The sequence below is a fragment of the Talpa occidentalis genome, unplaced genomic scaffold (genome assembly GCF_014898055.3).
Source record: "Talpa occidentalis isolate TD23 unplaced genomic scaffold, MPIMG_talOcc4v2.1 talOcc4.7, whole genome shotgun sequence".
Lineage (NCBI taxonomy): Eukaryota > Metazoa > Chordata > Mammalia > Eulipotyphla > Talpidae > Talpa > Talpa occidentalis.
In genome coordinates this window covers 70,794,923-70,811,590 of record NW_023605083.1, presented here as the reverse complement: position 1 = coordinate 70,811,590, position 16,668 = coordinate 70,794,923, and the positions used below count along the sequence as shown (strand labels likewise).

At 39.3% G+C, this 16,668-nt stretch overlaps 1 protein-coding gene across 5 annotated transcripts in view; it reads left to right on the top strand.

Moving 5' to 3' along the window:
• C5 (complement C5) overlaps nt 1-16,668 on the top strand; it is a 79,901-nt gene that overhangs the window by 50,839 nt on the left and 12,394 nt on the right. For all 5 annotated transcript variants that reach the window (XM_037493868.1, XM_054689159.1, XM_054689155.1 and 2 more), the window contains 9 exons: nt 28-103; nt 2,268-2,427; nt 4,178-4,273; nt 5,554-5,725; nt 7,524-7,732; nt 9,218-9,370; nt 10,402-10,464; nt 11,595-11,676; nt 12,711-12,768. In XM_037493868.1, the coding sequence (XP_037349765.1) occupies nt 28-103; nt 2,268-2,427; nt 4,178-4,273; nt 5,554-5,725; nt 7,524-7,732; nt 9,218-9,370; nt 10,402-10,464; nt 11,595-11,676; nt 12,711-12,768 (1,069 nt within the window). The remainder of the gene's footprint in view (nt 1-27; nt 104-2,267; nt 2,428-4,177; nt 4,274-5,553; nt 5,726-7,523; nt 7,733-9,217; nt 9,371-10,401; nt 10,465-11,594; nt 11,677-12,710; nt 12,769-16,668) is intronic.

The following is a 16,668-nucleotide window of genomic DNA, read 5'->3' as shown; positions in this document are numbered from 1 at the left end:
CTGTGTTCTTTCTCTGATGCCTCTTAGGAATGGTGAGCATCATGTCCTATAAAAATGCTGACTATTCTTACAGCATGTGGAAGGGTGGAAGTTCTAACACTTGGTAAGTGAAAGGTTGGCTTTCATGTTCATTGATTTACTAACAAATAACACCTTACTGGAAACCATTCATGCAATTGTTCAGCTGAAAAGCCAGTCCTCCTTCACTACTCTCTCTCTCTCACAAATCACATCTGATCCAGCAAATATTTTGGCTGCACCTTCAAAATATATCCTTAACTATTTCTCACCAACCCCACTGTACCATCCTGGCACACTCACATATCACCTGGATTATTACACTAGCCTCTTCTGGTCTTGTGACTTCCACACTTGGCCCTCTTCAGGCTATACCCAACACAGCTGCCAGAGTCATCCTGGTAAAACATGTTAGGTCACACCACTGCTCAATCCCATTCAGGAGCTTCCCATAGCTCTCTCTCTCTCTCTCTCTCTTTTTTTTTTTTTTTTTACTTTGAGCTCTAATTGATATACAACATATTAGTTTCAGGTGTAGAGCACATTTTAAACACATTTACAATCTAGAGTACTTGACTTTTAGAGCATGCCCTTTCACTACTGAAAGTTCCCAGGATTTCATTTAAAAAATTCTATCAATGTTTGATAACATTTAATTAAAACAGTGTCCAAAAATAAAAAAGTGTCCAGATACTTTATAGATTCTACTATATCAAATATTTTTAGTAAGTTTACAATATAGAATAATTGACTTTCAGATCATGTACTTTCACTATAGAGATTCCACAGAATTTCATTTTTGGTTCCCATATTTTCTGTAATCTCATCTTTGCCCATGACCTCCACAAGTTCTATGCCAATGATTTCCTAGTCATTTCCTAATTGATATCTAAAGCCCTACCTTCTTTCCTAAGCTCCTTTGAACATATCTATAACAACTCCATTCTCTTGTTTCTCTGTTCCCTTAATCAGTGCATAGCCACACTCTGCTTTGTCCCCACTGACAGGTTTGACTCCTTGCTTTTCTTTTGGCTCTATATCTAATCAGTCATCAAGTCCCACCGATCTAACTATGTGTGGGTGGCACATTTTAAAAGGCATATAGACCCCAGGAGCTCACCAACCAGAGAATAACTACCAGGGTACAGGGGTGGGAATTGACGCAGACAGGAAACTACTACAACAGTAACTAGATGTGGAGACAGGAAATCCCCAAGACAAGGTGTGCCTCTCAGTAAACACCCAGAACCTCTGTACAGTTCTGGAGCAAGACTAAGTGGGTAATGTCTAGTTAGACACATAGAAACACCTGGGGACTGTCCTAGACCAAACTCCCATGTTTCTTGAAAGAAATAAATAGAAGAAAATGGCAGTTACCTGTACACTTTCAAAAGTAATTTTGAGAAATACAGGGAAGATACAAAAATAAACAAATCTTCCTTGATAGGTAATAAGTTCTACTTATTGTGTGGATTGGGTGGAAGAGAGATAAGTACTCCCAAATGTTGGGGAAGGGAATTCGGACCTCAGATGGGGATAGATTAAACGCCTTGTACAAATTTTATGAATTAAAATTTTATGATTTTACTCCTCCATGGCTTATGTTCATGGGTCAGTGCTCTGACTCAAAACAATTTGTTTCGAAACTATTATCTTTGACTTTTGAGAATAATTTTTTTTTTATCATCAGGCATCATTTTTGATATTGCAATCACAGAAATTATGCTGCTCACAATTACTGACAGTGTTTTGGAGATTTTCCTAAAATCTTCCCATCCCTTGTAAAACCATGACAACTTACTTAGGAATTGTATTTAAATGCTTTATTTTAGGGCCTCCCCGGTGGCGCAGTGGTTGAGCGCTGGGTTGTGAAGCTGCCTGCCGCCTCTGCAGTGCCAGCTCCATCCCCAGCCACCGGGCGAGGGTCCCACATGGGCGCGCAGACCTCTCCTGCCTCCCACTGCTCCCCTCAGCAGTGTACTTTGGTCCTTCTGCCTGCTCTGCTCCCTGCTCTGGCTCTGGTGAATTTTCTCACCCTCCCGTGCTTCTGACTGTACCCAGTGCGTGTATAAATAAATAAATAAATAAATCTAAAAAAAAAAAAAAGAAAGATCAGAATTCTAAAGGAAATGATGTAGTCAACTTTAAAAAAAAGTAATAAATGCTTTATTTTAAAGAATAAACGTATAAATTGGAAACCAAAAAGAACTCAATGTCTAAATATTTATTGATTGGTTTTTGTCTTAAAGGTTAACAGCTTTTGTTTTAAGAGTGCTTGGGCAAGTAAATAAATATATAGATCAGGACAAAAATTCAATTTGTAATTCTGTATTGTGGCTGGTTGAGAATTGTCAACTAGAAAATGGATCTTTCCAGGAAAAGTCCCAGTATCAACCAGTAAAATTACAGGTAAGAAAGTGAAAATTATAAGTTAGCAACGGTTTTATTTACATGAATTTTGAATTTTGTTCTCATTTCATTTTAGAAGGATGAAGGAGAGAGGGAGAAAATATATGTAGTCTTACAAGAAACTCCTCATGTATACAGACAAAAAATTCGAAAGGTCCTCTTGCACTGTTCTTCAGTCAATTCTATATAGGTCAGATAAATGATGTTAGACATCCTGTATAACAAGCCTTGGTAGTTCACAAGGTGTGAGTGTTAGAGATCTCAGAAGGTGTGAAATGTGCTAATTTGTCCATGTATCATTGGTATGGAATCTATACCTAAAATTCAGAGCCTTCTTATAGGTCCAGGCTATAAGGTGTTATCATAAAACGTGGAAGGGACCCAGTTATACTGTTAGCAAGAGAGATTGGTATCAGTTTATTAGACACTGCAACAAACTGTTGTGATTGGAATCCACTTATATGCTTGAATTGCAAAGTAATTACAATATCTTTCCAAAATGTCACTACTTTATCTTTCCAAAACCATTGCTACAATATCCTCTCCTTAGAACATTTTTTAAAGACTTCATCATATTTGGGGTTTATTTTTCCTGCCTCAGTATAATCCTTTTCATATCAGGCAAAGTGACTCCCTATCTAAAGGGATCTAAAAGCAAAGTGATCCCTGTCTAATGGTCGTCATTGCACTGGTAGATTAGGATTCTGACAAGAAATGAGGGTAACTGACATCATCTGGGTGCTATTTGAAGAGCAAAATAATGTAATCATTTTTTCTTTATATACCCACATATCGGCCCAGCCTTCCATCCACACACCTATTCATCTGTCTACATTCATTCAGCAACCATTCACTGAGTATCTAGTATGTGCACTGGTCTGTTATGGGCACAATGGGGGAGGAAAAGTGGGAAGAAAGGACCAGAGAGTATCCCTGCCACAAAGGAGCTCACGTGCTGGTGCGAAAAGTGGGGTATAAATACTAGCAATTCTAATAAAGATGTAAGTATACATGTTCTTTCACTTATTTAATAAATATTTATTAAATGTGTACTAAGTGCCGCTACATGGTAGACACACAACAGTGAACAAAACAGTTTTAGTCATTAAAGCCATAGAGCTTACAGCCTGGCAGAGATATCAGACATTAAGACATTTCAAGTGTATGATACATGTTCAGAAGAGGGAAATATTTTCATTGATAGCAGGGGTCTAACTTAGATCAGGAGAGTTGAAAAAAAAAAAATGAGCTGCCTAGGCTTACAGGAGGAAGCAAGTCAGGAAGAGTGCTCCAAGCAGAGCAAACAATATACCTGGTATTTTGAGGTGGAGAAAGAGGGTGGTTTATTTGAAAAGCTCACAGTCAGTGGCATGGCATAAAGCTGGAGAGGTACATCACACTTCTTGGAAGATCTTATAAGCACTGCATTGAAATGTCATTGCCCTAAAGAGGAAAAAATATGGGCAAACAGAGCCTGAATAGTACTTCATTCTGGAGGTGGCATTTTAAGAGAGTCTTAAAGAGGGGGTGAATTAAAATGTGGTGATAAGGTATAAAATGGAACTTCAGGATGGGGAGGTGGGAGAGATGGACAAGTAAAGGCACACAGGAGCTTATTGAGACGGGGTGAGCAGTCCAGGTGGTGTGCATGAAGGGTTACAGAGATTAACCTCAAAACAGATTAGGATTACGTTGTTTCACTTTAAAAACATCGTTTTACTCTCTTATTTAAACTTTGATTATTGTTTAGGGTACTTTGCCTGCTGAAACCAGAGAAAAAACTTTGTATCTTACAGCCTTTGCTGTGATTGGAATTAGAAGGGCTTTTGATATATGCCCATTGATGGTAAGTTTTCTTTCTCTAATACCCATCATATGTTTCTGTTCCATTTGCTGGGGGGTGGGGGGCACTCCAAAGTCTAAGGACTTCAGAAATAGGATAGATACTAAAGACCAGCTAGTCCAGCCTACTCTTGACAGTTGAGAAGACTGATGCCTGTATAAAAGGTGGATTTATCTGTCCAGGGTTGCAAGCTACTGAATCATAGAGCTGGGACCAATCACTTCATACTGTAATGAGAGAATGAGTCAGTGTTCCCAGTTTCCTTCTCTTAATTCTGCCCTATTGTATGAAATGTATATGCCTGTTGTTACACAGTCGGGCACCCTAGATCCTGGAAGTGCTAAAGATCTCATTTACTTGAAAACGGAGGAGAGAAAGGTGAGAACTCACCTAAGTGATCAACAGAAGGAATCCCAAAGGGGAGCATAGATGATACTCTGATCTGGGGAAAGACAGATCCCTGAGCTGAGATTAAAGACTCTTGCCCATTAATCACAGGTAAATTAGATTTATCCTTTATACCAACATACAGAGCTGAGATGGAAAAACCCAAGGGGATTTGCAGGACATGAGCCGCTAAACAAGGCAATGTTTCTAGTTTGCTTCAAGAGAATTGCTATTTATATTTAACAGGACAAAATAGTCAATGAGGACCAGTACCCAGGGGCCTAAGAGACAAGTTGGCACCTTGTGGCACATAAATGGGAGACAGAGATGGAGCCAGAAGAGCAGCAACCTGGCGAGATGCTAGCAGCATCACACCAAGTTTCCTCCTAGTTCACTTAACCAAAATAACTGTGTTGTCTCAGGACAAAGTAATAGAGAATATTTTCCCAGAAATCCTTAGGATCAAAAAGCACTGTGGTAATCTGACTCTTTTCCCACTACTTATGATTGTATTTACTAAAACTCCTTTTGAAAATGTAAACTTCCATTTGCTGAGAGAGAAGGATGAGAGGTAGTTGTGCTTGGTGCTTCTCTCTGGAAGCTAGGTCTGATGAGGGAAGCAGAAACTAAAGATAGAAGCCTCTCAGGGGAAGTGAGATTTCAGAGACAAAAGCTTAAGCCCATTTGGGCAACCACTTTTTCCCTTCTGAGATTAGGCACTGCCCCTTCTCCTGGAATGATTTGCTTTAGCGACATACCATCCTTTTCATTAGGTCATTTCTCTGCTCACCCTTCTTCCCAACTGCCCCAAGATAGTGCCACCTGGGAGACCTCACATCAGTTGATAGGTTGATGCTTAACAAAGGAACTCAGATTTCTTCTGCTCTCATTTCCAGCAAATCAACACGGCCATAACTAAAGCTGATAACTTTCTGCTTGAAAACACCCTTTTAGCCCAAAGCACCTTTACACTGGCCATTGCTGCTTATGCTCTTTCCCTGGGAGATAAAACTCACCCACAGTTTCGTTCAATTGTTTCAGCCCTGAAGAAAAAAGCTTCAGTTAAAGGTATGACTTGCTCCATATATTTATTCAGCAAGCCTTGCTAAACCTAGAGTCTGCTAATTCTGGGAAGGGGGTGGTGGCCTGCAAAGTTGACTAAGAAACAAAAATCCCTGCCCTCAAGGAACAAACCATCACAACCTAACATAATAAGTGCTAACATTTAGTCACTCACTTATTCAACATCTGTTATTCATTCCTTAATGCAACAAATTGGTATTGAGTACCTTCTATGTACCAGACACAATTCTAGATTTTGAGGTAAGGCAACAAACCAAACAGACCACAACAATTCCAAGCCCTTGATAAACTTACATTCTAGTGAGAGATAGAGAATAAATAAAATGCTGGCTACAGTAAATTAGTTGGTAAAGACAGATGTGAAGGGGAAAAAAAGCAGGGGAGGGTGTGGGCTTAAGCCCAGCTGAGAAAATGGAGACCCGAAGGAAGCGAGGAAGCAAGTTGGTGGCTTTGTAGAAGGGTGTTTCTAGAGGAGAAGTAGCATGTGCATCCAACATAAGGCAGCTCCAAGAAAGTGTGTGAGGCTGGAGAGGAGTGAGCTGATGGAGAGGAAGGGTATGGGAGTGAGAGGTCATGTGGGACCATGGAGATCATCCCCAGAACTCCGCAGGATTTCTGTGTGTAGTTGTACGATGGACAAGGCTCCCAAGCAAGTAGGTGGATTGTGACTGAACTCCAGCCTGTGCTGCAGTGCCCCAGCCGTGCCACCCAGAGCAAGGGGTGTCAGTGTCTTATTCACATCAAGGTGGTGCAAGCCCTAGAACTTTAACTCTATTACAAAGAAGAAGGGAGGAGGTTGAGCAAAGGCATATATGACCTGCTTACATTGTGTGAGGTTGACTAGGAAGGCATGTATTTTGTTTTGCAGAATAAAGATAATGCTCTTCATAGATCAAGAGTAAAAGAATAGGATGATAGGAGTGGTGCCACTGACCCCTGTGCCTGTATAGTACAGGCTTGGTTGGGCATTTCTAAGTCTTCTCTTGGCTGAGGTTTTCTGAAAGTTTAATAAATCTTATATGAGGTTTATCACTATCTAAAATATTTGACTCCCAACATCGTTTAAAAATGACTGAATGCTAACATACACCTCAAAACCACACATACAATACTTTTAAAATAACTCTACTCATAACATGACCATGTGTCCATGGACAAATTCTTTTAGTTCCGTGGAACTCAACTTCCTCATACCTAAAATGTACATTGTATTTTCTTCCTTGCCATGAAACTAAGTGAGATACCAAATGTAAATATTCCTCTAAACCAGAAAGCACCATATGCACATAAAGGCTTATTGTTATCATTATTGACACTATCTATGAGATAAACTGGAGAACTTTTCTCCCTGACTGAAAAAAAATCTACATCCTAGAAATTATGAGATCACATCCAAAGCCTTTCTTCAGTCTTTGACTACCTTATCCCACTATAAAGCTTTAAAGATGATTTCATATATGCAGCACTTTTCAAAAATTAGGTTCTAAATTATAATTGTTATTTCTCTAATAATTTAAACCTGTCACTATATTTTTGTAACAAATTATTTTTAAAAAATTGGAAGTACTAATTCCCAGCTTACTGCACTTTCCACTGGGCTTCACCCTTGTGTATGTGGACTTCCTTTCTAAACAAAGACAAGTAGTATTAAAGGATCTTGCTTTGTATTGACCATGTTGAGGAAGTTCTTCTTATCAGAGTAAGGACCTTCTAGAAATCCTCTAGAATTATGTCATATTCACACTGCTAATCATACTAATGGTTATGATTTATTGATGATTAGGTGGTCCATCCCCCATGTATCGTTTTTGGAAAGATGATCTTGAAGAGAAAGCCAGCCCTTCTTCTCACACCGGTACAGCACGTATGGTAGAGACCACTGCATATGCTTTACTCACCAGCCTGAGCTTAAAAGACATGAATTATGTTAACCCAATCATCAAATGGCTGTCTGAAGAGCAGAGGTATGGAGGAGGCTTTTACTCTACCCAGGTAATGTTTCCTTGACTGGTTTCATCTTCTTGGTGACATTTTATTGCCTCCCACACCTCATATTGCATACTTGCTCTGCACTCCGTGCTTTTATCCACCAAATGAGTGCATCTTAGATATAAGTCAATGACTAGAACTGAAGACCTCTTAGAGGACATCTGCTGACACCCTTCTTACTCAGAGAAGGAAGTCAGCCCTTGGAGGTTCATGCAAGGAGTTAGTGATGAATCCAAAATCAGAACTCACAACTCCTGATACCAAGCCCAATATTTCCCTTATGATTCTTAGTGACCATGCAGGGTTAGTAAGGTTATCAGCAATTATGTCACATCCTATGTTGCCATGATTGCCACTCAGGCTAAGCTACTGATATTCCTTCTCCCTCAAAAACAAATACTAATCATTAGATGTTTATCTTCTTACCAGTGCACACTCATTTGAGTATATATATTTCATAGTATGACAATTATGTAGTTGTGTAATGTACATCTGTATGTATTTGCATCATTGTGTACAAGATATTTTCTTTCTCTCTTGAAAACTCAGATTTGCTGTATTTTGTTTGAAAAGTTTGGTTTTCTAAGATATTTCCAACTCAAACATTACTTGAATTGTTAAGTTCCCTTCTAGCACTTAAATTCTAGTGTACCTCTACAGTCTAGCTCAAATGTTAACATGGGCTCTGTTTTATGAATGTTTGGGCAGTGATGGAGCATGTGTGTGTAAAAGTTAGGGCTAGAGGGGTGCTTCAGGACTACTTTAGTCATCATCTAATCCCCAAGGGATTTCATCTTGGGGACACTGTAAGCTTAGTAGGAGTTTCATACTGATCAGCATTGGCTGACCTGGCCATAGGCAAAGAACATCTCTGAACCAGATACATTTCCTGATTTCATCTTTCTGAGGAAGATGAGGTCCAGAGACCCATCCATTTATGACTACCAAGTGCATACCTGCTAATGTAAGGGGTTCCAAGATAAAATGCTTACATCCATGAAACTTACGTTACAGTGGGAGAGGCCAATGTTCCACTGTAGTTAAAAGTATTACAAATTGAGATAAAGACTGAAAAGGGTAGAAGGAGAATATGAAAACAGAATAATGGGACATGAACGTGTCTTGATAAGGAGATATTTAAACTGAGACCCAAGGATGAGAAGGAGAGAGTGCTGCAAGGAGGTGGGGGCAATCTGCTGCTGTCACACACTATAGATACACAGAGAACCCAGACCTGAGGCTGCATGTTCTTCTTGACCCTGGTAACAACAGCATCCTTACTGACAGGCAGGGGTGGGGGGTAGTGAAGGGGGTGAGAGGGACCATACCTTCCACCTCCACACAGTGCCCTTAACTAGTTTCACTCCATCGACTGGAGTTTCATATTCAGATGGTGATGTCCCACCCTCTCATCAGGAAGGGCATTTGGAAACAGGGTGTATATAAATTAAAAAAAACTTACTTTTGTGACTTGCTGATTGTTGACAGGATACAATCAGTGCCATTGAGGGCCTAACAGAATATTCACTATTGGTTAAACAACTTCAATTGAACATGGACATCAAAGTTTCTTACAAGAATAAAGGTGACTTCTACCATTATAAGATGACAAAGAATAATTTCCTTGTGAAGCCAGTAGAGGTAAATGAAAATTTTAACATTTTATAATATTTATAATCAGATGGAACCTTTAAAAATCATATGTTCCGCTCTTTGTTTTTAAATGTATCTCCTTAAGCATATACTGAGTCCCTGAGATGGCCTAAGCAGGAGTACCTGCAAAGAACCTGTGGAGTTGGGTGAGACCTCATTAAAAAGACAGAGAAAAATAAGACCCTTGATAGGGACATGAAAGAACAGAGGGTGGCTTGTGACCCAGCTGAGAAGTGGAAAGAGCTTGCCAAATACATCCATATGGTAGGGTTAAATCTAGAAGAATCGGAAACAGTTAACCAGTGAAGAAAAGGGAAGAACCTTCCAGCATAGAGAACAGCAGGCACACAGGTATGGCTGTAGAATAAGACAAGTCACATTTGCAGATCTGCCAGTGACTCCACCCGGATTGGTCACATGTGAAGACTGTGATCAAATCGAAATTGCCCAATAAGTCCCCTAACAACATGTCCCATGACTTTTCTTTACTACTGAATTTTTAATAAAACCTTATGCAAATTTCCCAGAGGACAGCAATATCAATAATAGTAACTGCTAGCCTATATTTGCTAATACATATTTTTTAATGATCACATTTATATTATTTTAAGATACATCACAATTACAAATTGGTGTCCCATAGTAAGACATACATAAATATCAATAAGGATAGAGACACAGACATATTCCAATACTTAAACATCCAGAGGTTTCAAATAAAAATCTGGTTTCCAAATGCTCTTGAAAAACCAAAAGATCTGGCAGTAGGATCTTTTGTGCCTGTTGATTGTCTTTGAGGAGCTGACAGAATATTCACTCATGCCGTCTTTTCTTTACGGGAAATCCTGTGAGGGGCCTCTCATCATCTTAAAATCGTTTAAACCTTAGCCCATGATGCTGCCTTAGTGTGAAACCTAGGCTGCTTCAAACTGAAGAGGGGCAGTCCTCTCTTTCCACTGTTCTATCCCCCCTGCCTATTAAATGATAAAAGAAAGCTTGGTCTCTATTCACCTTTCCAGGTGCCTCTCAATGATGACCTTGTGGTCAGTACTGGATACAGCAATGGCTTGGCTACAGTGCACGTAAGTATTTCACTGAGAGCCTGCTTTTGTGGGAGTTTCGTGACTACTTGTTCTAGGTAATGTAAGAGAAAGGGAGGGATTTTGCCACAAAATCACAGAAATCTGGACTTGGGTAACCATGACTAAAGTAGAATTCGTTGATCTAATCTTCTCTAGCTTTCTTGGCAGCTGGCCTCACAATTTCTTTTTGAAAATGGCTATGTTAATCCTTGTATTTATATAGTCTGTGTATTTGTGGAGATAATATATATATAACATAATACATAATTACATTTATGGATCTGTAAGTTTTATGGTTACATACACACAGATGTGTGTGTGGACACACACATAAATATTTTAAGGTTAGTAACAGTCTCTTTTTGGAACACCATTGTGGACACTCTGTGTGTGTGTGTGTATTTATGTGTAGTTAATAATATATATTATGTGTATTAAATATGCATATGCATAATATAGACACATAATATATGTGTATTAAATATATATCTTCATGTGTGTATATGTATACTAGCCATAGGTTGCATGGACATACACAAACAGCTTAGAGAAATTTGCAACTACCAAATGGCTAAAATAAAATAAACTATGTATTCTGAAAATAAATTGATGATTTTAATTATGCACTTCCCTTTAGCACACTTACTCCTTCAAAAACTGTTTATAAGATTGTGCAAGGAGGTGGAATGGATTTGTCTACTTTTTGTCACTCCTAGCTACTCTCAATATACCTGCTTTTGGCAACAACCCTGCCCGTCCATGCATACCTATAATTTGTTGTTTACCACAGTACTATGCACACTCCCTGACCACTAGTGTTACATGTCAAATTACAGTGTACAGGCTCAGGGATTAATGTTTTAGGAACTTTCCTGTGAAGTAAGGTACTCAGATTTATCTGCATGGGACCTGACCAAGATTCTGCCTGGTCAGAAGTTGGTTTGCTTATTTTGGGTTTCTGAGCTATGCTTCAGTTGTGGAATTTACTGAAAGTACAGCTGCTGCAAGTTTTCACCATTTGGATTATGAAAATGATACCTGAGCCTCCACTTGCACAGCAGCACTACCTTGATGTCCTTTCAACCTTCCCATTTTAACTAGAATCTTCTTGTTTATTTGTCCCAATGCAGGTAACAACTGTGGCTCACAAAATCAGTACCTCTGAGGAAGTTTGCAGCTTTCATTTGAAAATTGAAGTCCAGGACATTGAAGGTAAAAAGCATGACTTACACTGTCATTTTGGCTGAGCCTAAAGAATGTCAGAGAGCTTCCCTGACTAGGAAAAACATGTTTGCTTGGAAAACAAAATTTCTTAATTAAATTCCTTAGCAGGTTGACATCTTAGTAAACTTTACCATCTTTTATCATAATAGAGGGAAATCTTTAAAAATAGCTGGAAACAGATATTAGATAATTTAATAACTAAGTTAAATATATGTACCATTGATCAAGAAATTATTTTGACTACATTATTTCTACAGAATGTAACTAGTTATAAAACCACAAAAAGGTTTAATTTCAGGGCCTTGAATTCTGTTACTTTTATGTGAGTCCCCACTCCAGGACCCTGAGCTTCCCTTATTGCCTGTTGGGTTTCTATCCCCACCTTGTCTGTACGCCAAAAGGCCTGACTAGTGCACATTTCTCTGCTTCCACCTTTACCTTGGTCTCTCCACTACTTATGATCTTGTTTTTATGTGCCCTTTTTCTATCAGCGGACTCCACACCCCTCTTTTGGTGGGCTGGTTCTCACCCAAATACAATCCACTTGCACACTGCAGTGGTCAACGGCATGCTGCCTCTCTGTCCTGAGATCTTCCATTCATGGCTCAGAAATCTGTTCCCTTGGGAACTATCCAACTACCAGCAAAGTCGGGCATCCACTCTTCCTCCTTTCAACTTCCCCCTAAACATGTTCCGAATGCATATTTACCTTAAATGACTCCTCAAATTTTAATTCTTTGACAGCTTATAATCTAAAATCTTATAAATGATAATTAGAACAGTTTGTTGTTCTAGTAATTTAAAGTCTAGTCTCATTATTTAAAGATTTCTTGGTGTTTTCAATAGGCCTGAATTTCCTTTAAAATTACCAGAAGTACCAATTTCCAAATCACAAATCATTTTTAAATGTATTCAGAGACCTGCTCATTAATGATTTTGTTCTGATAGTTCCCAAACAGCTGAAAATAGCTTACTCTCATTTTTGTTCATTTGTTTGTTTGTTTCCTTGTTGTGCTAATTAGCATCCAGCATCAGAAGCTACCAGGACTCAGGATATCAGCGCATAGTGGCATGTGCCAGGTGAGCCAGTTTCCGCAGGGGAGTACAGATGGCAAGATCTCATGTTTGTCATGATATCGTTTCTTCACATCTTTTTAATTTTAGAACAGCCAGATATAAAATTGCGCACATTTTAAAATGTAGAACATAGTGGTTTTCTTAGTTACTTAATATAGAACAACTTTGTTTTACTCATATGTACTTTCTCCTCCTGTTCTTGACCTCCTTCTATTCAAACATTATAATATTAGTTTTTTCTGTCTTTCAGAAAGGTGGAGATTTAATATATGTATTAGGAAAAGAAAGATCAAAACATTCTCTTATAAGGAGCCCAGCTCTCTTAGAAAAATAACATTCTCCCAGCAAAATCCTTGGCCATTTTCAACCATTGCTTCTCAACTCAGGCTGTGCATTGAATTTAGTGGGAGAACTTTTAGAACCATCCCCAAACTCCAACCATACCCCCAGAGGTTATTGTGATGGTAGGTAGGCTTGAAAACCACTCTGTTGAACCCTCTGAAGACTAATGCCACAGACTGAAATTGACCACTGTACTCATTTTTTTGTTGTCACTAGGTAACAATTCACCACAAACTGAAGGGCTTAAAACAACCTAAACTTATTATCTTACAGTTCTGGAAGTCAGGAGTCCTAACATCAAAGTGTCATCAAAGCTGCTTTCCTTCTGGAGGCCAACGGGGCCAATCCAATCCCTTCCTTTTTCCAGATTCTAGAGAATACCCACATCCCTTGACCTGTGACCCCTTCGTCCATCTTCAAAGTCAGCAGTACAGCATCTTCCAGTCTCCCCCTCTGGCTGTAACCCCTGCTTCACATCATCATATCTTCTCTGACTCTCCTGCTTCTTCCCCTTATAAAGACCTTTGTGATTACACTGGGCCCACCCAAATACTCCAGGATAATCTCCCTACTGCAGGATCCTTAACTTAATACCATCTGCGAGTTCCTTTTACCAGGTAGAATATTCATAGGTTTGGGGGATTATGATATGGACATTATTCTGCCTACCACAGCCACCATCCTAAAATGTATGTGAAAGTGTAGGGTTTTGAAAATATACATGCATACCTTAGCAGTTGCAGTGTGAATACATTAGTAGCAGAGCCAGGAATAGACTAGTTCTTTCCCTCACCCCTCAGTAACTTTTACTGTTTTCTTCCCTTAATTCTATCTATTTTCATAACAGTGATTTGTATGGTTGGTATTTCACTTATTTTTACTTGTAATCACACATGATGGCAAAACACTCAGTATGGATAACTTAGATATTTTATTGAGTTTTGTAATAGATTAAAGCTGAAAAGGATTGTAGGAATGATATAATTATTCACTTGTTATTAGAAATAAAGTAGTTGAGACCTGAAGAGGTGAAGTAATCTGCCAAGTTCTCACAGTGTTAAAGATCTCAAACCCCAGACCCTGATAGCCAGTCCAGTTTCAAAACCACCTCCTTCAGTCAGAGTAAGCTGAGACTACTGACCTGAGGAGCAACAAATGGTTTCTCACTGCCTCCCTACTAGCCATTCTCATTCTTGTTTGTGGTCCTCAGGCCAGCCCGCCCATATTAGGATTCCTTTACCAGCCACCTTGCAACTCCACTTCCTTGGCCAGCCTCTGCCGGCTGTTTTTTTTTTTTTTTTTTGTTTTGTTTTGTTTTAATTAATTTATTTATTTATACAAGCACTGGTTACAGTCAGAAGCGCGGGAGGGTGAGAGAATTCGCCAGAGCCAGAGCGGGGAGCAGAGCAGGCAGAAGGACCGAAGTACACTGCTGAGGGGAGCAGTGGGCAGCAGGAGAGGTCTGCGCGCCTTGTGGGACCCTCCTCCGGTGGCCGGGGAGCAGCCGGGGATCTAACAGGTGCTGCAGAGGCTGCGGGCAGCTTCGCAACCCAGCGCGCTCAACCGCTGCGCCATCGGGAAGGCCCTCTGCTGACTGTTTTGCCTTGAATACCCTTCCTTGTTCTGTAAGATCTTTCTGTTAAGATCACCCTTTCCTAGGCATTTCCTTTCCTGCCACTCCTGCTCCCCTCTGGGGAGGGAGCTTGATAATAGCTGTGGTTAAGCCCCCTGTACTGTCTTAGCGCCCTGTCAGTGATTGTGTTCTGGGCAGAGCTAGGATCAGCACAAGGGGACCCTGCAGAGGGCTCCTGGAGTGCACATAAAGGAGAGCTCCTGTGTGGTGTAGTGGGACACCTGGGAGAGTCTCTGCCATAAAGTACTCAACTGGTCTTCAGCAAGTTAGCTGACTTCTCCTGGCTCCTAAAAAGCAAGGATCTTAGACTCTGCTTTCCAAGTTTCCTCCAGTTCTAGTCTGCTCTACAAAAAAGGCTCTTATCAAAAACTCATTCATTCCAATTCATTGACAGGAGATTTAATTCTACATTGCTAATATACAAAAGAAGATGAATAGAAATGTTATTTGGAATATTCTATCCTTTGACTTTTACAAATTGGGGACAGAATGTTCAAAAATACCAGGTGAAATATGTTTGGCTCTGTGATGCTGGAGTTAGGTTGGATAAATTCCAAAAGTAACTGTGTAGTATAGTACTTGTTCATGTGAGAAAGTCTTTGCCTACAAATATTCTCTTTCCCATTTAAAAAAAAATGCCAGCCTCCAGTTCTATGTTGGTTTCTCTTCTGTGTATTTAACTTTTACAATTTTTCTGTTGTATTTACAAGAAAAAAGAAAAAAGTATTTTTTATCTCCCCTTCTCTCAGGAAAGATTGCTGTCTTTGGCAGCAAGCAAAGGCCTTCTTGAAAGGAAGGTTTCTTTTCCCTGGTTGAAACCATTGCCATGGCAACAAGTTGTCAAGGCTCAGCAACTTTTCATAGCTGGTCTCCACTCAGGAGGCCCCTTTTCATCCTGTCCAGGGCGCATTTGCATCTATGAGCAATGGTTCTCTGTTTCTGGTCACAGTCACCTGATCCAGCTAGGGAGCTGTCCAGATGTCATATTATACTCTAACTTGCCTTGTTAATTTGGTAAAGAATAGGGTTAAATATTTTAAAGCATACACTGTGCAAAAATGAAAAATGATGTAAAAATTATATAAAATAAAATATTAATTTTTTTTAAAAAAAATAAAGTACACTGAGCATAAAAAAAAAAAATTTAAAGCCAGAGATTTTTCTGGTATTTTAAGTTATAACCATAAATATTATACCTAAAATTTCTGATAGGCTCTGCTTCTTAAATGTGTGATATGAGTGGGATTGGGAAAGGGTGATCCCTGCCAACTGACTAAACTCACAACATTTCCTTCACACTTACTCATTCCTTTAGGAGAGATCAACTCATTGTCCTCCTTAAGAGGTTATCTTCCCAGAGTCTTCCTTTAGTCCTTACCATTCTTCCCAGCCCCACTCTGATTCTCAGCCTTACAGAAGCACATTCACCCTGCCCCAATTTGCCCCTCTTCTAGATTTTCCAGCTCTCCTTAAAGGGTATACCAACCCTCGCCACTCAAAATGGAGCCTTGGAATTACAAAGATAACTTCAAAACACAAGTTTATATTTCTTTATAGTAAGATAATAGCCTCCAGAAAAGGAAAATGATTTGTGGAAACCTCTCAGGAGAGGATGGGTAAAACTCAAGTTTCCTGATTCCTTACTTCAGTGTTCTCTCTTACCAGAAAAAAAAAAACAAACAAAAAAAGCACTAATACCTTTCTCCTAAGCTTCCCTTAAACATCCCCTAAGCACAATTCCTAGACAATGGATGGTCCTTGAAACATTTTTAAAAATAAATTATATGTTGTGGAAATTTTAGGGAAAAAAAGGGAAATGAGATATTATAATCATCCAGAAAAAGTAGCTGTTAACTTTTAGTGTATGTCCTTCTACTCTTTTCCTGAATATATTTACTGTATCTCTTTCCAATATATGACTAATTTCT